The 21,603-nt window shown below is 48.4% G+C and overlaps 1 protein-coding gene across 3 annotated transcripts in view; it reads right to left on the bottom strand.

The window, feature by feature from the left end:
- The window catches only part of PARP4 (poly(ADP-ribose) polymerase family member 4), a 381,003-nt gene that overhangs the window by 70,997 nt on the left and 288,403 nt on the right, over nt 1–21,603 (bottom strand). For all 3 annotated transcript variants that reach the window (XM_040340552.1, XM_040340551.1, XM_040340554.1), the window contains one exon: nt 17,121–17,216. In XM_040340552.1, the coding sequence (XP_040196486.1) occupies nt 17,121–17,216 (96 nt within the window). The remainder of the gene's footprint in view (nt 1–17,120; nt 17,217–21,603) is intronic.

Genomic DNA, 21,603 nt, shown 5'->3' on the forward strand with positions numbered 1-21,603 from the left:
ACCTTCAATTTCCACTGGAGGAGGTGGAAGTTCTTCCCTTCCTGGAAAAGAGTCTGGTATAATGGGTTTGAGCAGAGATGCGTGAAAGACCGGGTGAATCTTGTAGAAATCCGGCAATGCCAACTCAAAAGCCACAGGGTTGATCACACGTTTGATTTCGAATGGACCAATGAATCTAAGGCCTAGTTTCCGAGAAGGAATGGGCAGCCTGAGGTTCGTGGCCGATAACCATACCTTCTCCCCGACCTTAAAAGCTGGACACTCCTCCTTCCCCTTGTCATAAAATCTTTTGAAATTCTCCTGAGCTTGTCGCATGCCTTCCTGGAGTTTTTGAAAATGTTGTTGCAGAGAGACTATGTGGTCCTGAACAGCTGGTACCGGAAGAAAGGAAGGATGGTAAGTTAGCCCAGAATGGGGTTTGGTTGGTGGATGAATGGACTGAATTATTATACGCAAATTCTGCGGATGGTAGCAAAGAGGACCAGTCATCTTGCGATGAGGAGCAGAAGCAACGGAGATATTGTTCCAACGTTTGGTTGGCCCTCTCCATCTGACCGTTGGACTGTGGATGGTAGCCCGATGAAAGGCAGGTTTTCATTTCCAGTGACTTGCAGAGCTCTTTCCAAAATTTCGATGTAAATTGCACACCTCTATCCGATACGATGGTTTTGGGTGCCCCATGGAGTCTCACGATCTCTTTAAAGAAAATTTTGGCGGTTTCTGCTGCAGAGGGTGTGCCAATCATGGGTAAAAAGTGTGCAAGTTTGGACAACCGGTCGACCACCACCAATATTGTAGTAAAGCCTCCGGAAGGTGATAGGTCTACAATAAAATCCATTGAAATGTCCGCCCAGAGACGCTCAGGAAAGTCTGAGTAAACCCCAGGATTTGGTTCTTGGACCCTTGTAGCGCTGACAACGGGAGCACGAAGACACGTAGTCCTTACAGTCCGATCTCCACTTCGGCCACCAGAAGGAGCAGCTGACCAGCTCCGTGGTTTTCCGTGCTCCAAAGTGGCCTGCTAACTTTTGGTCATGGAACATGCTTAACACTAGTTGTCTTGTTTCCTCAGGTACAAAAACTTTGCCTCGTGACCACAGCAAACCGTCTCGTTTTTCCAGAGAGAGTGAGGGCTGGTCGGCAATTTGACTGGACGCCGTCTTCAGAGAAGTAAGTAGATCCAACTGGGAAACTAGAAAAAAGTTCTGAGGGGTCAGGATGGTACTGGGTTCTGACTGGTCGGCCGTTTTGGTGAACATCTTGGAAAGGGTGTCCGCTTTCCCATTTTTAGATCCAGGTCTGAAGGTTATGTGGAAACTGAAACGGGCAAAGAACAGGGCCCAACGGGCTTGTCTTGGTCTTAGACGCTTGGCAGATCGTAAGTATTCCAAATTTTTATGATCTGTAAAGATCAAAATGGGATGAAGAGCACCTTCCAGGAGATACCTCCACTCTTCTAGGGCAAACTTGATGGCCAGCAGTTCCCGATCCCCAACATCATAGTTTTTTTCCGTGGAGCTTAGTTTCCGTGAAGCGTAGGCTACCGGATGTAGCAGGACCTTGGGTCCTTGTCTTTGTGACAGGATAGCACCAGTGGCGGTTTCTGAGGCATCGACCTCCAGGATAAAGGGTAAGCTCAGGTCTGGGTGCCTAAGGACAGGTGCAGAAGAGAACAGGACCTTCAGTCTTTCGAATGCTTCCTGAGCTTCTTGGGACCAATGGAAACGGGGCCCTTGGTGAGTTAGTCCGGTGATGGGAGCCACAATGGCTGAAAAGCCGACAATAAATCTTCGATAAAAATTGGCGAAGCCAATGAAGCGCTGTACCCCCTTTTTGTCAACTGGCGCTGGCCAGTCTTGAACTGCCTTGACCTTCTGCGGATCCATGGATATTCCATCGGTAGAAATGATGAATCCCAAAAACTGAACTGTGGTTTTTTCAAATTCACATTTTTCCGCTTTAAGGTAAAGCTTGTGTTCTCTGAGGATGGCTAGGACCTTTTTGACATGGAGACGGTGTAGCTCAAGGGATACTGAAAAGATGAGGATGTCATCCAAATAAACTACCAAAAAGTCATCCAGGTATTGGCGAAAAATGTCGTTTACTAGATGTTGGAACGTGGCAAGGGCGTTGCAGAGGCCGAATGGCATCACTAGGTATTCGAAGTGCCCGAACCTTGATCTAAAAGCGGTCTTCCACTCGTCCCCGGGCCTGATCCGGATGAGGTTGTAAGCCCCCCGGAGATCGAGTTTAGAAAAGACCCGGGCTGACCGAAAACGTTGAAAAAGTTCCGGTATGAGAGGCAATGGGTACCTGTTTTTAATGGTGATCTTATTCAGCTCTCTGTAGTCAATGCAAGGCCTGAGAGAACCGTCCTTTTCAACAAAAAAGATTCCGGCCCCGGCTGGGGAAGAAGAAGGGCGGATGAATCGCTTCTCTAAATTCTCGTCGATATAAGCCTTGAGGGCCACTAATTCAGTCTCGGAAAGCGGGAAGATCCGACCAAAGGGAATTTTAGAACCGGGTAGTAAGTCAATGGGGCAGTCGTATGGCCGATGTGGGGGAAGGCGGTCCGCTTGTTGTTTGTCGAAAACGTCACTAAAATCCGAGTATGCAGCAGGAACGTGTTGGAGGTCCGCTGGTGCAGATATCAGGGTCGAGCAAGAAGCTTTGATGGGTTGAAGACAATGCTGAGAACAGTAGGAGGAAGAAAATGTGATGTCCTTCTCAAGCCAGTCTATGGAAAGTTGGTGCACCTGTAGCCATGGTAGACCCAAAATGATGGGGAACAAAGGGGATGGAATGAGGTCCAGGGACAGATATTCTTGGTGACCGGTGTCAGAAATGGCATGAATAGGCAGGGTTTCCAGGGTGACTAGTCCGGAGCGGGGTAGCGAGCTGTCTGCCAGATGGATCTGTAGATGAAAGTCTTTAGGCCAGTAGGGAACGTGCAGCTTCTGGGCCAGGGCAGAATCCAGGAAGCAGCTGCAAGCCCCGGAATCAACGATTGCCGGCAGCCGGATTGCCCCCTGCGGGAGCTGTAGGGAAAGAAAAAGAACAACGTAAGTCTGTGGTAAGTTGGAAATGTGGCAACTGAGGGTAGGTGGAGATCTTGACTTACTAGGTCTTATGGGACAGGTGCGAAGAAAGTGGCCTGCACCACCACAATACAGGCAGAGGTTGGACTGCCGTCTACGTTGCTTCTCTTCAGGAGTAAGAGGTGCCCGGACTAGCCCGAGCTGCATGGGTTCCGGATCTGCGAGCGAAGAGACAGATGGAACCGGAAGAGGTGGAGGAGCTGGAGAGAACCTTGGTGGGGTCCAATTGGGACGAGATGCTTGGAACCGTTCCTGTCGTCGTTCCCGAAGGCGTCTGTCGAGCTGGGTGGCCGACTGAATTAAAGCTTCCAATGTGGCAGGTGTATCGCCTCTGGCTAATTCGTCCTTGAGGGACTCTGACAAACCTTGACGGAACTGGTATTTCAGGGCAGCTTCATTCCACCCTGTATCAGCAGACCATTTTCGAAATTCCGCAACATAGTCCTCCACAGGTCTTCTTCCTTGACCTAGTTGATGAAGGGTAATTTCGGCCGTGGCCGAGCGGAGAGGATCGTCGTATAATTTGGATAAGTGTTCAAAGAAAATGTCTATAGTATCCAAGATTGGACTTCTTTGTTCCATCAGGCTGTGCGCCAAAGCTTGTGGTTCGTCTGCAAGGAGGGAGATCACAAAGCCGACCTTCACGGCTTCCGAACAGAAAGTCCTGGGTTGCAGAGCCAGGTACAAGGAAAAGCATTTTTAAAGGCCCGGAATTTCTTTGGTACACGCGGCTCAGGATGAGTTACAACCACTGGAGGTCCTGAAGAGGGTTGAGAGGTAGAAGGTCCCGTAGCTGGTGCCTCAGGGACGGATGAAGGTCCAGGTGTGACATTCATCTGTTGAAGGCGACCGTCCATTTGTAGATAGCCTTCCTGTAGCTTCTGTACAGCTTCGGTCAGGGCTGAGACCTGTTGGCAGAGAGTCTCAAAAGGCGAGCGCGCCCTGTCGGCCTCGGACATCTGGCTGGCTTGTACTATCAGAAGGTAACAGAAGTACACTTACCAAGGCCAAGATGCTGAGGGCGGCTCCCTTTGCGATCTAGCACGGTCCGCCCCCTGGAGTGAGGACAGGGGGAAAGACGCACCAGGAGGCACCGGTACCGACAGGAAGGTGGGGGCCGGGTGCGTTGGAGCAGGGTCAATCAGGAAGTAGTCCACTGGAAGTGGCTGGGAAGCACACCGGGATGATCCTGGAGGTCTGGGAACTGGTAACGGAAGCAGCAGAGGGTAATCCGGGAGACAGGCTGTGATCAAGGGAGCACGGAGATCAGGATAGTCCAGAGTTCAAGCCAATAGGTCAAGGGCAGGTGAGATCAGACAGTCCAGTAAACAAGCCGAGGTCCAAGGTTTAGGAGAAAGCAGCAATCCGGGAAACAGAGCCAAGGTCAGGTAATCAGGAACAATCAAAGTAGTTTTCACAACCAGGAAATACACCACTATTGCTGTGACAAGCCAGCAACCAGCCAGGAGAAAGGAGGTGGTTTAAATAGCCCGCTTCAGGGCTCTGATTGGTCGGATGGACCGCGGGTCTGCCAACAGTGTGCACGTGCGCGTGTGGCGCTAACAGCCGTGATTGCGCCGTTCTGAAGACCTGGGCAGGATTGGTGCCCCGATACCCTTGGTGTTAAAGGGACACTGATGGCCTCGTGTTTAGAACCAGATCCCCGCATGCGGGAGCCTCTGGTGTGCGGGCGGTGGCCGGGCGGAATGATGGAGGCCTTTGTGCTCCCCCTGTCCCGTTAGTGGCCCGGGGTCCCTAACACTCTAGCGACCTGTGCGGGCAGCTTCTGGACCCACTTGAGGGGTCCGGGGCCGTCCGTGGAGGAACATCAATGCTTCGTACTTTATAAAGTAAAGGCATAGCTGCCCGACCTTACATTGCTCAATGGATAATAGCACTCCCCCTGGTTGGGACGAGAACACGAGCCCCCCGTTTGGTGCTCGTTATCTTGGCACTGTTTTTCTTTTTTTGTATGTTATGTCTGTTCAACGGAACCCCTCGGGATATTGATGCCTATACGACCCTGCGCGGTCGCTGTTTCTCTTGGTTTTCAACTTGGCTGTTGAATGTGTCTTGTATGTGTTAAATGTTAAATGGATAATAAACTTGATTATACAAAATGCGATTCACCTCCTTCTGGGCACCCTGGCTGCGGGTGCCTCCTTGGTGATTGATGTAAGCTAGTGCTGTAGCATTGTCGAACTGAATCCGCACCAGGTGGCCTTGTAACCTGCTTGTCCATGTTCTGAGGGCTAAGTATACTGCCCGTATCTCCGGTAAATTGATGGGTAGGTCTCTCTTGGCTTTGGCCCAGGTTCCCTGGGCTGAAGCTTCTTCCAATACAGCTCCCCAGCCCATTATGCTGGCATCTGTAGACACGACCTTCCAAGTGATTGGGAGAAAGGATCTTCCCTTCTGCAAGTTCTTGGTCCTTAAAGTGGAGGTTCACCCTAAAACAATTATATAACATTACATCCAGCATACTAACGACATGTACAGTATGTACAGTATGTACAGTATGTACAGTATGCTGGTATTTTTATTTTTTCGCCGTACATACAGTTTTATTCTTATTTTCCCCCCGTCTTCCGGCTTCTGATTCCCGTGGGACTGGGCGTTCCTATTGAGAGGTTAGATGATTGACGTCTGGTGTAAAACTTCCCTTGGGTCATAAGGCGCGTCACCAGTTTTCCGTAAATAGCCGAACTGCGAGTCGGCTCCATATGGCGCCTGCGCAGTCAGCTCTACACGGCAGGCGCAGGCGCCGTATAGAGCCGACTCGCAATAGCCTCATGCAAAGGCAAATTTTCTTTGCTTTGACCTTGTGGATCAGGTCCCTTAGTGATCTGATCTTTGACTCTGGTAGAAATACCCGGCTTTGAGCTGTATCTATGATCATGCCCAGATACTCTACCATTCTTTGGGCTTGTAGCGAGGATTTTTGTAGGTTTACTATTTATCCTAACTTCTCCAGGTATCTTATCGTTGTGGCTACAGCGTGAGCTAATCCTACCACTGACTGATCCATCACAAGCAGATCGTCCAGATAGGCTGTTATCACTATGCCCTGTGCTCTGAGATTTGCTAGCAGAGGGGCTAGTACCTTTATAAATACTCAGGGTGCGGTGGCCACCCCAAAGGGCAGAGCCACAAACTGGAAGTGGCGATGTTCCACACAAACCTTAAGAATCTTTGGTGAGCGGGATGGATAGGCACATGTAAATAGGCGTCCCTAATGTCTATCGACGCCATGAATTCTCCATTTAGTAGGGTGGCGACCACTGAACGAATAGTTTCCATTCGGAAATGGCAAATATTCAGAAACCGATTTAGAGATCTCAGATCCAGAATGGGTCTGACGTCTCAGTTTGGTTTTGGGATCACAAAGAGGTTTGAATAAAAACCTAAACCTTGTTCCTTTAAGGGTACTTCTGTGATCACCCCTTGGGACAGCAAGTGATCCAATCTACTGAAGAAGGATGCTCTTTTTAGAAGATCTTAGGAGAGCCTTGAGCTTTGGAACTGAGAAGATGGGATCTCTCGAAATTCCAGCTCCTGGATCTCTGTCTGCCATACCGCTGAAAACTGACAAAGCCATCCCCCCACTCGGCCGAGCGGGGGCGCCTCTTCATGCAGAGGCTTTGGGGTTTTGCTTGTTGGCTTTTGAACCTCACTGCTTATTGTTTCTCTGTACTTGGTCTTCCTTGGCTTTTGTGGCTGGCTGAAAATGCTGACGCCACTGACTGGAGGTGGTTTTACCAGGAGCCGGGGAGAGAGACCGTTTAAAACAAGGTTGCTTTTTCTTTTACAGCGTAGACTTTACGCTAGCTATCTTTTGGATGTATTTCTCCAAATCTTCCCCGAAGAGGCGTTCACCATGAAAAGGGAAACTCGCTAGAAGATTTTTGCATGGTACCTCTATAGACCAATGTTTTAACCAAATAACTCTGCACATATGCACCAACTGGAGTGTAAGGCGAGATGCTTGCAGGATCGAATCTCTCATAGCATCTATTGTAAAACATAAAGCTTTGGGCAAATGTTCCCATAATTTGGCCTGTTCCGGAGATAACTCCTTTAGCCCATCTTTTACCTGGTCCTTGAGGACCTGACACATACCCACTGCAGCTACAGCGGGTTGTGCAACTGATCCTGACAGTAGGAAGGAAGATTTCAATAAGGATTCCAACCTCTTCTCTGAAGGGTCCTTAAACACCTGTACGTCATCCACTGGACATAGAGCATAGAGTAGTTGTCTTTCTTTGGTAGTGCCCCACCAACCACATAGAGCTTACATGCTCCCAAGAAAAAAACTGCTGCTGTGTCCCAAGGGAGAGCTGCTGGCTTCCTGGCTGCTTTATGGCCCCTATTTGGGCGCCATTTTTCAAAACTCGTCATGCCCGTGCGCGCTCCCGGCTACTTCTGCCCTCTCCCGATAAAGCGCACCCCCGTGCGCGCGACCAAAATTATTGAGGCGGCTGCCTGGGAGCATGGAGAGCTTCCCCATGCCTTTACTGGCTTCTTACCAGGTCTCTTGGAGGAGAGGAGCTGCATTGTTTTAGCAGAGCTCTGCAGCAGGAAGCGTGCTTGTGGGTCTGACATTGTACAGAGTGAGGTGAGAAAAACTCAGCTCTTTACTCCCTCTAGTGGCCAAAAACGAGAAGACACCCACAAGTTCTTGAAAAAGGTCCTTAAGAGAAATTTTAGGCTCCTTTTTCCCTTACCTTTATCCCCGCCACAGATTTAACTGCTGAGTTTACAGACAGTACCAATCTTCACCCATCTCGGCGGGTTTTGTGTGCCAACCTTCAGGGGTATGGGTTCCTATTTAAAGGAGACCTCTTCCCTGGGCCTTGTAAAAGACTCTGACCAGGACTTTTAGCTGCAATAGCAAAAGTGCTGGACCTCAGAGCCCAGTCCTCCGAAGAGAGACATTACAGGCGATGCCTCATGCGTGAGGCCCGGATCTCATCCAGTTTCGGTGTAATAATTTAGCGTCTTCGATGGACCCGGCGGTCTAGCTTCCTTTTAGTCCCAGGGGGTCTGTTTAGCCGAGCTTTCCTTAGCACATCTCCACGCGTTCAAACCTTAGACACAGGTGAAAAAACTGAGGTACTTCCCTAATGAGAGGGGCTATATGGAGGGGAACTGTCTCCGATTGGTTGTGCCAGCGTCCAATCACCTCTGGTGACCATACAACCCATTATGTAATGATTATGGCTCTGTGTCCCGTGGTGTACGATAAAGAAATATATATATCTCATTGTTACTAGACATGTGCACATATTTTGTTTCGGAATTTTGTTTTCCTCCGAAAAATCTATTTATTCAGTTACTCCCGCAATTCTTTTTTATTTATTTTGTTTTTCGTTGGAAATTGCATTCGTCCAAAAATCCGAACAAATTAAGGTTGAATCGGTCATTAAAGCTTATGGTGTCTGTCGAATGTTCAAAGAAGATTCGACGGAGCAGCGAAACTGTACGACGCTGCAATCATACTTTTCCGGTCAAATGTTCCGCCTACAAGCTATAGTAGAATTCTAATGTTGTATGACTAGTAATAATTATATTTATTAATTATTTTTACTAGTCAACCAACATTAGACATTTTCTATAGCCTATGGGCCAAACATTTGACCAGAAATGTATGATTGTAGCGTTGTACAGTTTAGCTGCTCCGTCGAATCTTCTTAGAACTAACAACAGACACCATAAGCCTTCAATGACAGATTTAACATTTGTATGTTTTTCGATGCTTTGTCGAATTTTCGTCGTTCATGTTGAATTGTCAAGTTAGTTCTAGCTATTTTACTGCTTCTCCTCTTTGGTTACAATCAGCCAATAACATTCATCATGATCATTATTTTTATTTTACTTCCCCCACCAAATTCCAGCAGCGATCTTTTCTCTCTATAATGTTGAATCTTTTCTCTCTATGTAGTATAATCTTGGAATAATAGAGTTAAAGTTAGGCACATTCGACCAACGAAAACGAAAATAAAGCATTTGTTTATGTCGGATCTTTCGGTTTTCGTATTCTGTGCATTCGTTTTTGTTTGTTAAAACGATAACGAAAATACCTGAAATTCGGACTGTAACGGAATGGCCAGTGATACCCAGAGACTTTTGAAGGATGCGTTGTACTCCTGTGCCAGCTTCACTAATGACTCTTGGGTCTAGGGTCATCCTATGTCCATTAGGGAATGACTGAGAAATGATTTCATGAAATACATGAGATGGGACAGTAATGATAATTCATGTATTGCAGGATATCTTGTTAATTCTGACCACAACAGGTCAATAGGAGAGTGTCTCCTTCAATGTGGAACATAAACTGTTGAGCTGCTAATTAAGTCTGCTACTGTTAAGATGTTAATTGATGTTATTCGCCTCCAGCTACCTGGCTGTAATGATGAAAGCTTGCTGTGATTGCATTCTATTGTCTATTGTGTTAATTTAGCCTGGCTCCTAAGATATTTCATGGTGCTATGCAAACTAACCCTGTATTGTGTGAAAGATCTATTGATGCTAATATGTGTTGTGAGTTAACACACTTTAAAAGTCATGATGTCTGCCATGTCAGCTATAGTAATTGACTCATGTAGATTCGGTGCCAGAAAGTCTGACTTACATCTACAAAGGAATGTGTATGGTGTATCAGGTGAGAATAGCTTATCGCGGAGTCAGAACGTCTGGGTAAATGACTAGTAATTAGTTCATGTAGATTATCTGAATGTCATTATCTAAAGGAATGTGTATTGAGCACCCATTGTGTCATGTTGTGGGTGGAGTTGAGTCATTGTCCATATTTAATTGCTAACTGTATAAGAAGAGCTGAGTTTACCATTAAATTATTCATTTGTTTGGAACCAGGAACAGAGCTGTGTGTGTCTCGTTTCTGGGGAAAATCCAATGGGTCCTGTCTGCTGGATTGTGGAGTGTCGTATAATCTGTCTTGGGTTGGTGGAATGGAATATCGTAAACGGCGTTAACCCTTGACCGTTACACGGACGAAAATGCATTCGGACGAAAACGAATGCACATGTCTAATCATTACATATCTGAGTGCAGATCCAATGGTTTGTTATTAATGATACCATATAAAAGAGAGCCCCCCGCTTACATCAGGGTCCCCAGAGCCCCCCTCATTACATCAGGTTCCCTATCAAACCCCCCTTACATCAGGGTCCCCAGAGAGCCCCTTCCTTACATCAAGGTCCCCAGAGAGCCTCCCCCTTACATCAGGCACCCCAGAGAGTCCCCCCTTACATCAGGGTCCCCAGAGAGCCCCTTCTTACATCAGGGTCCCCAGAATGCCCGTCCTTACATCAGGGTCCCCAGAAAGCCCCTCCTTATATCAGGGTCCAAAGAGAGCCTCCCCTTTCAGTGCAGACCCCCCTTCAGTGCAGATCTCCCCTTTAGTGCAGACCACCCCCTTCAGTGCAGCCCTCCCCCTCCTTCGGTGCACACCCCCTTTAGTGCAGACCCCTCCTTCAGAAGCACTCGTGTGGGCTCACTCCAAAGCCTCGCTGTCTGCATGTATAGACACACATACACACACACACAGCGGGACTTGGTCCTGCCCTCACTCCCTTGCCACTAGCTTTGATTGACAGCAGGGGGAGCGATTGCTCCCACTGCCATAGCAAACTCTGTGAGACCAGGAAGTGAAGGGAGAGAAGCAGATGGGCACAAAGTTGGATCAAATGAGGGTTCAGGTGAATAAAAAAGAGATTTTTAATACAGCTTACCTGTAAAATCTTTTTCTTGGAGTACATCACGGGACACAGAGCAGCATATTCATTACTATATGGGTTATATGGAGTACCTTCAGGTGATGGACACTGGCAATCTCAAAAACAGGAAGTGCCCCTCCCTATATAACCCCCTCCCATAGGAGGAGTACCTCAGTTTTGTAGCAAGCAGTATGCCTCCCAAAATGGTCCCCAAAAGAGGGGTGGGAGCTCTGTGTCCCGTGATGTACTCCAAGAAAAAGATTTTACAGGTAAGCTGTATTAAAAATCTCTTTTTCTTTATCGTACATCACGGGACACAGAGCAGCATATTCATTACTATATGGGATGTCCCAAAGCAATGCTTACAATGAGGGGAGGGAGAACATCTTCCCAAGACAAAAGGATTTAATTTAGAGATATACTCAAATCATAATAAATCCAACTTAGTTGAGAAAAAATAATTTTTAAATTTAACTCAAAAGGGAGCCCCCGGAATCCGAGGGTCTCAAACTGCAGCCTGCAGCACTGCCTGCCCAAAGGCTGTATCAGTATTCCTTCTTACGTCCAACTGGTAGAATTTTGTAAACGTGTGGACTGAAGACCAGGTTGCCGCCTTGCAAACTTGAGCCATAGAGATCTGGTGGTGTGCTGCCCAGGAGGCGCCCTGCCCCTTCTTGGGCCCATCCGGTAAAATGAACAACACATCTGTTTTCCGGATCTTCTCTGTAGCTTTAAGATAGGCCTTCATGGCCCTGACAATATCCAAGGTATGCAGCAACCCTTCCTGTCTGGAAGTAGGTTTAGGAAAGAAGGATGGTAATACCAAATCCTGGTTTAGATGAAAACTGGATATAACCTTTGGTAGAAAGGAAGGATGAGGGCGGAGAACGACCTTGTCCTTATGCAAAATAAGATATGGTTCCTTACAGGATAAGGCTGCCAGTTCCGATACTCTTCTGGTGGAAACTATGGCGACCAAAAATACTAACTTCCTTGTCAGTAAAACCAAAGGAATTTCAGCCAACGGCTCAAAAGGTTGTTTCTGTAACCTTGACAGAACAAGGTTTAAATCCCACGGACAAAGCGGGGATTTAACTGGAGGATTAATACGTAAGACCCCCTGCATGAAGGTCTTAACCAGCGAGTGGGTGGCCAGCGGCCGCTGAAACCACACTGACAAAGCTGAAATCTGTCCTTTGATAGTGCTTAATGCCAGTCCTTTATCCACTCCTAGCTGGAGAAAACGTAATACTCTATCGATGGTAAACTTACGAGAAAGCCATAGCTTGGACTCACACCAGCCTACATAGGCCTTCCAGACCCTGTAATAAATCACCCTAGAGACCGGTTTCCTGGCTCTGATTAGGGTAGAGATTACTTTCTGAGACAGACCTCTACCCCTGAGAATCAGGGATTCAGCTTCCAGGCCGTCAAATTTAGATGCCGTAAGGCAGGGTGGAGGATCGGACCTTGCGATAGCAGGTCTGGCCGTAGAGGAAGAGTCCAAGGGTCTCCCACTACCATCTTTAGGATTAGTGAATATTAGTGAATACCATGCCCTTCTGGGCCATGATGGAGCTACCAGGATGACTGGTATGTGCTCCACCCTGATCCTGCGCAGCAGGCGGGGTAGTAACTGGAGCGGGGGAAAAGCATAAAGTAGTTTGAACTGATGCCAAGGGCAAACCAGCGCATCGGTTCCGCAGGCCATCGGATCCCTTGAGCGGGATATGAACCTGTCTAGCTTCTTGTTGAGTCTTGATGCCATGACGTCCACGTCCGGCACTCCCCATCTCTGGCAGAGTGTCTGAAAGACCTGTGGATGTAGAGACCATTCCCCCGGCAACAGAGTCTGGCGACTTAAGAAGTCCGCCTGAAGGTTGTCCACTCCTGGAATGAATATTGCCGATATGCAGGGCACATGAGCTTCTGCCCATAGGAGAATCAAGCTCACCTCTCTCTGAGCGGCCTGACTCTTGGTTCCCCCTTGGTGATTTATGTATGCCACTGCCGTGGCATTGTCCGATTGAATTCTCACCGGGAACCCCTTCAACTTGGCCGTCCAAGCCCTGAGGGCTAGTCGAGCAGCTCTGAGCTCCAAGATGTTGATGGGCAACTGCTTCTCTGGCTTTGCCCAAGTGCCTTGGCGAGTGCAACCATCCAAAATTGCTCCCCAGCCTGTCAGGCTGGCGTCTGTGGTTACTATCTTCCAAGCCACTGGGCTGAAAGACTTCCCCTTCAGTAGATTCTGAGGGTCTAACCACCAACACAGACTTTGTCGGACTCTTGATGAGAGCGGCAAAGGGATATCTAAGGCCTGTGGCCTCCTGCTCCATGCTGACAGGATGGCTGCCTGCAGGATGCGAGTGTGGCTCTGGGCGTACGGTACCGCCTCGAATGTGGCCACCATCTTGCCTAGTAACCGCATACATAGGCGAACAGTTGGTTCTTTCTTGCTTAGAACCAGTAGGATTAATTCCTTGATGGCTTTGACTTTTATCAGAGGCAGAAACACCCTCTGTTGTTCTGTGTCTAATCTCATGCCGAGATATCCCAACTGCCTTGTGGGCTGGAATGCTGATTTTTCTCGATTTAGGACCCAGCCGAACCTCTCGAGGTACTGAACTGTGAGGACCACTGCTCGTTCCAAGCCAGGAGACGAGTGATCTATGACTAGGAGGTCGTCCAGGTATGCTAGGATCGTGACCCCTTGGATCCTTAGATTGGCTAGGATTGGAGCTAGGACCTTCGTAAACACCCGGGGGGCCGTAGCCAACCCGAAGGGAAGCGCCACGAATTGGAAATGACGTAGAGCCACCGAGAAGCGTAGAAATCTTTGATGTGGCTGGTAAACTGGAACATGAAGGTAAGCATCCTTTATGTCTATGGATGCCATAAAATCGTCCTTCTGAAGTGCGGCAGCTGCTGACCGCACGGATTCCATCCGAAATGAGCGGACCTTTAGGTATGAATTCACCATTTTTAAGTCCAAAATTGGCCTGATATCGCCGTTGGGCTTTGGGATGATGAATAGGTTGGAGTAGAAACCTAGCCCCTGTTCTTGGACTGGTACCTCTACTATTACCTCCTGAGAGAGTAGATGATTCAATGCCGCTATTAATGCGGCTCCCTTCTTCGGATCGTTTGGTACTCTTGACTCCTGAAAATGAGGAGGAGGAAACTTTAGGAAGTCTAGTTTGTAGCTTGTAGCCACGGAAGACCGTACCCATCTGTCGGGAATGCTGGCCTCCCAAACCTCTGCAAAGAGACGCAGTCTTCCCCCCACCTTCGTGGGTGGGGGCAACCCTTCATAAGGCCGGCTTGGGGGCTGGCTTTGCTGGCTTGCGAAACCACTGCTTCTTGCCTCCGGCGGCCTGTCCCTGCGATTTGTTAAAGTTTGATCTTGCAGGAGGCCGTCGATACTGTTTGGTATTGGAAGGCCCCTGCCCAGGGGAGTACTGTCGTTTAAACGCAGGCCCCCGAAACTTTTTCTTGGTGGGCAACAGAGTACTTTTTTCGCTTGAAATGGTCTGAATGTATTTATCCAGGTCTTCTCCGAAGAGTCGTCCTCCATGGAAGGGGAACCCTACCAAGAGCTTCTTGCATGGGGGCTCTGCCTCCCAGCTCTTTAACCATAAAAGTCTTCTCATATGGATAAGGGATAACGATAAACGTGACGCTTGCTGGATAGAATCCTTAATCGCATCTACCGTAAAGCGTATGGCCCTAGGGACGTCCGAAAATTCTTCTGCCTGCTGGGCAGGAATAAGTTTAAGCATCTGCTTAGCTTGATCCGATAATGCTTGTGCAACCCCAATTGCAGCCACAGCTGGCTGCACTACTGCCCTTGCAGTAGTGAAGGAGGTTTTAAGTAGCGTTTCCAAGCGTTTATCAACCGGATCTTTGAACACCTGTATGTTTTCTACAGGGCATGTTAAAGATTTGTTAACACATGAGATGGCTGCGTCTACAGCCGGGGCTGCCCATCTCTTGGAAAATTTCTCTTCCATAGGATATAAGGCAGAGAATCTTTTTGGCGGTACAAAGATTCTATCTAAAAACTGTCTATCTATCTATACTGTCTAACTATCTATCTAAAAACTGCTGAAAAAGAAACCCTATCTCTAGGGTAAAAGACAGTCTTTTTGAAGACTGTAATACTCTTCTTTGGCCACTGTGTGTCCTCGGCGCCCCACGCTGCCGCTCTGGTCCTTCCTCTCTCAGTTCCACACTTCACTGAGCTGGGAACCTTTTGGAAGGGCCGCCCCTTGCTTTTACCTACAGGCCCGCCCTTCCCCTGTCAGCAAACGGCGCGAAATTGCGCCCATATCACGGGGACGCGCGCGCGCCCGCCGGCGGGGGGGGGGAGGGGGCCACACGAGGAGGTCAGAGGCTGATCCTGCCATCCAGGCCAGGATCCACCGAGCGGCATCTTTTCCTGCAGCAACCGCCTGGACCTCTCTGAGCAGGCTTGCAGGTAGGAGCATTCACTCCCTTTTACATAAGAAACCTCAGTAGATTCCCAGGGGCTTCTCTTAGAGAGAATTGTCACTATACACACAGGCCCTTTTTCAATGCTTTCTAGCACCAGTTGCAATACTACCAGGGAGGTCACGATTATGGGGAATATATACATACAGAGTCATCCTATCCTAAGATATGTGACTCACCTTGCCAGATGCAGCGCATAAACCATAGGCATGTCCCACTGTGACCCTCCCCCAGAAAAAAACTGCTGCGAACCAAGTTCCGCAAGTTTCCCCTTCACTTACCTGCTCCATGCCGCAGGACTTTGCACAGCAAGAGGTCCAATCTTCCCCCATCTCCGTGGGGCGTCTAGACCTTCAGGCCCTGGGTTCCTATGAAGGATCCACTGTCCTGGGCCCATATAGCACCCTGGCAACAGAAACATTAGGCCCCCAAAGGTTTCTAAGTTCTGGGCCCAGAGTCCAGCTCTCTGTGACAGAAAGCATTATGGGCTATACCCCAATGGTTTGGGGTCCGGTTGCTGACCACTTTAGCACTGAGGCCTTTGGACAGAACCGGTTAGCCCACCTTAATCCCAAGGATGTGGAGGCAAGCTAAACCATGACCAACACCTAAGACACTGGCGTAAAAACTGAGGTACTCCTCCTATGGGAGGGGGTTATATAGGGAGGGGCACTTCCTGTTTTTGAGATTGCCAGTGTCCATCACCTGAAGGTACTCCATATAACCCATATAGTAATGAATATGCTGCTCTGTGTCCCGTGATGTACGATAAAGAAATATATATATATATATATATATATATATATATATATATATATATATATATAACTCAACGTGTGTATGTATGTATGTATGTTCCAGCATCACGTCCAAACGGCTAAAGATATTAACATGAAACTTGGCACACGTTACTTATATGTCAGCAACAAACATAGGATAGGTGGTTTAACCCTTACCCACCCCCATTTGCCATGGTCGGGGTTTTTCTTTAAAGTCCCATTCAACTCTATGGGAAATACATGTTACTTCATAACTTCCAAACGGCTGTACATATTTCGATAACACTTGGTCACGTTACTTATATGTCCACTTAAACTATAGGATAGTTAATTTATGCCTTAACTACCCCCATTTGTGAGGGTCGGGGTTTTTGTTTAAAGTCCGATGCAAATCAATGGGAAATGTATGTTCCCACATAACTTCTGGACGCCTGGAGATATTTCAATAATACCTGGTACACATATTACTTATATGCCAAATAAAAATATATGACAGTTAAATTAACCCTTACCTACACCCTTATATAAAAGATGGGTATATTTATATTACTATGATTTTCCTCCCCAAAAGGTTAAGATAGGAAGACCGGGCAACGCCGGGTATTCAGCTAATATATATATATATATATATATATATAATATTTCATATACGAGTTCATGACACTCTTCTTGTGTGAATTTAGAACAATGAAATGCTTGGTTCAGTTTTATTACTCTCCTCACTAGGCGGGTACCCTATGGATTATTCACCCCACCTTTGTACTACATGAAAATAGTTTGAGACAATACAAATTCTATATTATTTCGTCTAGAAATTTAAACATATTTTTCCTTCACAGTATTTGTATGCTTGTGCCAGGGCTCTGGCTGTTGTAACCGTTACTGTGACCCTTTTTGTCTGTCTTTGCATTTGCCAATAAAAATGGAAATTAAAACAAAAGCCTTTACTATCACTTAAATACATACACATAAACACACACACTGAAATTGCACCAAAATAAATTGTTTACACTCACCCGTTTTTCTACAGCAACGAAGCTTGTGAATTGAGTCACAATTGAGTGCTCTTTGCTAAGGTTAATAATGAAAGATTTCATCTTCTGTTTCTCCATCTGAATGTGGTCAAGTGATACAAAATAAACACAAATCAGTATTATAAATTACATTCATATTACAACAATGTCACTTTTGCAGCTGGACTTCCCAGAATATTTTCTATGTTTATGGAGAAACTCTTGGGAGTTGGATTTGTATAAGTTTTTAGAAAATAAAAATAAATAAATAAAATAAATAAGTAAATAAATTACATTTATCAGATCTTAGGTTTATTCTATATCAAGGAAAATGCATACTGCAAAACAACCACACAATGTGTAAACTAGTTACCTGCGACAATCGTACAAGTTTCCCTAGTTCAAAATATTGTTTAGTTGCCATATAATGGCTACAGGCAGCTTCAGACTTACAGTAGGCTTGCAATACATGGGTTGATACTAGAAAACAATGTTTATAATTATGAATACAGCTTGCAGTTTTTTCTCTGCACATAAAAATAAGATTTTTTGTACTCACCGTAAAATCCTTTTATGTGAGTTCTGAGTCCATGGACGGACACAGCTTCTTAAATCTTGACAAGTGGGTTATGTTCCCTGTTTACAGGAGAGGACTAGGCAGAAACATGTTAAATACATGTTACATTAACAGAGTTGAATAGCCCCGCCCAAGGGGCGGTCCCTCCAGACATAATCCTCCTCACTGCAGCATGCAGCCTCAGTTCGTAACAAGCAGTACAAATCTAAAAAGGAGGGGTGGGAGCTGTGTCCGTCCATGGACTCAGAGAAAAGGATTTTACGGTGAGTACAAAAAATCCTATTTTCTCTTATCGTCCATGGACGGACACAGCTCCTTAAATCTTGACAAGTGGGACGTCCCCAAGCAGTGTCAAAAACGAGGGGTGGGAAAAACATCAGTAAAACCATTTTTAATTTCACCCCAAAACAAGCAGAGCTCCTCAACGGAGGAGGTGCAACCTTAAACAGCCGCCGGCAAAAACTAGCGGCCGAAAAAAGCATCAGAAGATGCACTCACAGCAACCATGTAAATTCTGGCAAAAGCGTGAACGGACGAGCAAGTCGCCACCTAGCACACCTGTGAGACCGACGCATGATTTCGGAAAAAAAAAAAAAAAACCAGGAAGCACCGATTGCCCTGGTCGAAGGTGCCGTGACCTGAAAGGGGGGCCCGCCCCCTAAGAGCATAGGCCTGTATGACAGCCTGCCTGATCCATCAAGAAATGGTGGTCGACGAGACCGACAGGACCTTTTGTGAACCAGACACCGACACCAAAGACAGTCAGAACTTCGAAACAGAGCCGTAGCAGGCTGGTACACCCGCAAAGCACGCACCACGCCTAAAGTATGAAAGGCAACCTCCGTGGGATGCGCCGGCCGAGGACAGAAAGATTTAAAAGACAAAGTTCTTTTTGCGGCGAAAGGCCGAAACCACCTTCGGAAGAAGGAAAGGTCGTGGGCGCACCACCACCTAATCCAGGGGTCTCCAAAGTACGGCCCGCGGGCCACATCCGGCCCTCTAGGACATTTTGTCCGGCCCGCAGCTTTAGTCACCAGACTCACTGCAGGGACGGACTCTGCTCGAATTGCGGGGGTTGCTCTGCCTTCTGACAGGCATTGAGGGGGTGTTCCAACAAAGCCTGTTATTTCAGTGCAGAGTCCTGCTGCCCCTCCCAGCTCCTCCCCGCAGTTAGAGAAGTGTAATTGATCAGCGTGTCTGTGTAAAACAGGGGCGTGACCTGGGAAGTGCAGTGTGTCTGCTCTAATGCCAGCCCTTCAGAGAAGCTGCAGAGAACACGCTGATCTACGGGGAAATGGACTGTGATGGGGAAAAGAATGTGCTGGGGGAGGAGGCTGCGGATACCAGTATAGAGGGGGGACTCTGATGGGGGACAAAACTGTGTGTGGGGCTGTGAAGGAGATAACAAATGTGGGGGGGGGGGGCAAAACTGTGTGTGGGATGGGGATGTAGATGTTCTGGGGGGGGGTCTGATGGGACACAGGTGTGGAGGTGACCCTGATGGGGGACACAAGGTGTGGAGGGGGCTCTGATGGGGGACACATGTGTGGAGGGGGCTCTGATGGGGGACACAAGGTGTGGAGGGGGCTCTGATGGGGGACACATGTGTGGAGGGGGCTCTGATGGGGGACACATGTGTGGAGGGGGCTCTGATGGGGGACACAGGTGTGGAGGGGGCTCTGATGGGGGACACAGGTGTGGAGGGGGCTCTGATGGGGGACACAGGTGTGGAGGGGACCCTGATGGGAGACACAGGTGTAGAGGGGGCTCTGATGGGGGACACAAGTGTGGAGGGGGCTCTGATGGGGGACACAGGTGTGGAGGGGACCCTGATAGGGGACCCTGATGGGGGACACAGGTGTGGAGGGGACCCTTATGGGGGACACAGGTGTGGAGGGGACCCTTATGGGGGACACAGGTTTGAAGGGGACCCTGATGGGGGACACAGTTGTGGAGGGGACCCTGATGGGGGACACAGGTGTGGAGGGGACCCTGATGGGGGACACAGGTGTGGAGGGGACCCTGATGGGGGACACAGGTGTGGAGGGGGCTCTGATGGGGGACACAGGTGTGGAGGGGGCTCTGATGGGGGACACAGGTGTGGAGGGGACCCTAATGGGGGACACAGGTGTAGAGGGGGCTCTGATGGGGGACACAGGTGTGGAGGAGACCCTGATGGGGGACACAGGTGTGGAGGGGACCCTGATGGGGGACACAGGTGTGGAGGGGACCCTGATGGGGGACACAGGTGTGGAGGGGACCCTGATGGGGGACACAGGTGTGGAGGGTGCTTTGATGGGGGACAGAGGAGTGGAGGGGGCTTTGATGGGGGACACGTGTGGAGGGGGCTCTGTTGGGGGACACAAGTGTTGGATGGAGGACTCTGATGTGGGAAAAACCTGTGGGGGCGCTGATTGGGACATGGGCAGGAAGGGTTTTAATGGGAGCAGGTGGCTCTGGGGGGATGCAAGGCCTCATGCACACTTAATGTTTAGCCCTTGTGCACGAGGCTCTGACATTTAGGTGAGGATGGAGGATACAGGTGCACCATCCAGCCCCGCTGATGGCAGACTTTTTTTTTAATTCTACACTATTCCATAGCTGAGGAGTAATTTATAAACAGCTTTTTTTTCCGGCCCGCGAATATCTGTAAAATATACAATGTGGCCCTCGAAGTAAAAAGTTTGGAGACCCCTGACCTAATCCTTATGGAGGATCCAGCATGGCGGCTTGCAAGACAAGAACGCCAACTCAGAAACCCCTCTAACAGAGGTAAAAGCCACTAAAGGGGCCACCTTCTGAGATAGTGTCAAGAGAAAATTTCTCTGAAGTTTCCAAAAGGAAGGTTCCTGAAGACCCGAGAGCACCAGAGTCAAAACTCATGGGGGAAGAGATGGGCCAAGAGGGGGAAGTATATAACAAACCCCCTGCACACAAAAAAGCGTCCCATCAGAGAACAGGGCCGCAAAAAGGCCACTGAAAGAACACAGCCAAGGCTATAATCTGCCTCCAAACGGTGCTTTAAGCAATTTTCAGATCCACTCCAAGCTGTAAAAACAGCAGGACCCTGGACACCGAGTACGCCCGTGGACGTCACTCCATCCCTCTGTACCAAGAGATGTAGGCCTGCCAGGTGCGATGGTAGATCCTACGGACGAAGACTACCGTGTCCTCAGCATTGTTGAGATGACTGCGTCGGAAAGACCCCAGTCACTTAAAGTCTGGCTTCCAATAGCCATGTTGACAAGTCAGTGACTGAGACTCTGACTAGGTGGCGCACTGGAATCTGATGATTTCAGAGACAAGAGATTTTTACCCCCTGGACAGCATTTCCCATGGAAAAACCAGAGTGTGGAACTAGGCATACAGAACCGCCTCAAAGGAGGCTACCCACAGGCCCCGGACCAGCAGGCGCCCGGAGAGAAGACAGATTGCGTGATGCCAATACCTTCACCGCAGACTGTAATTTCTCCAAGGGAAGAAGTACCCTCGCCACAGAGGAGTCCGGATCAATCCTAGATACTCCAACACTGAGACAGAACCTAGCATGCCCAGGATTTGAACCCTGGGTCGCACACATGGAGGACAGGCTTGCTGCCACTGAGCTGCCACTGAGCTACACCTTCTGGAGGGTCTGAATGGGAATAACACATCCACTAGGTCTGAGACAGAAGCTGCTCTCAGAAGAAAGCCGTCCAAGTAGCCAATGAAGCAAAGCTTCGCTGTCCCAAAAAAGTTAGGATAAGTGCGAGCTCCCAGCTGAAAACCCATGGTGCGGACGCCAGATCAAAAGGGAGGGCCACAGACTGACAGAGACCCTCTCCCATCACGAAGCACAGAAAAAAAACTCTGTGACATGCGCAAAACGGGACGTGCATGTATGCGTCCCTGATGTCCGAGGACGCCAGG

Source organism: Rana temporaria, chromosome 2 (genome assembly GCF_905171775.1).
Source record: "Rana temporaria chromosome 2, aRanTem1.1, whole genome shotgun sequence".
NCBI lineage: Eukaryota > Metazoa > Chordata > Amphibia > Anura > Ranidae > Rana > Rana temporaria.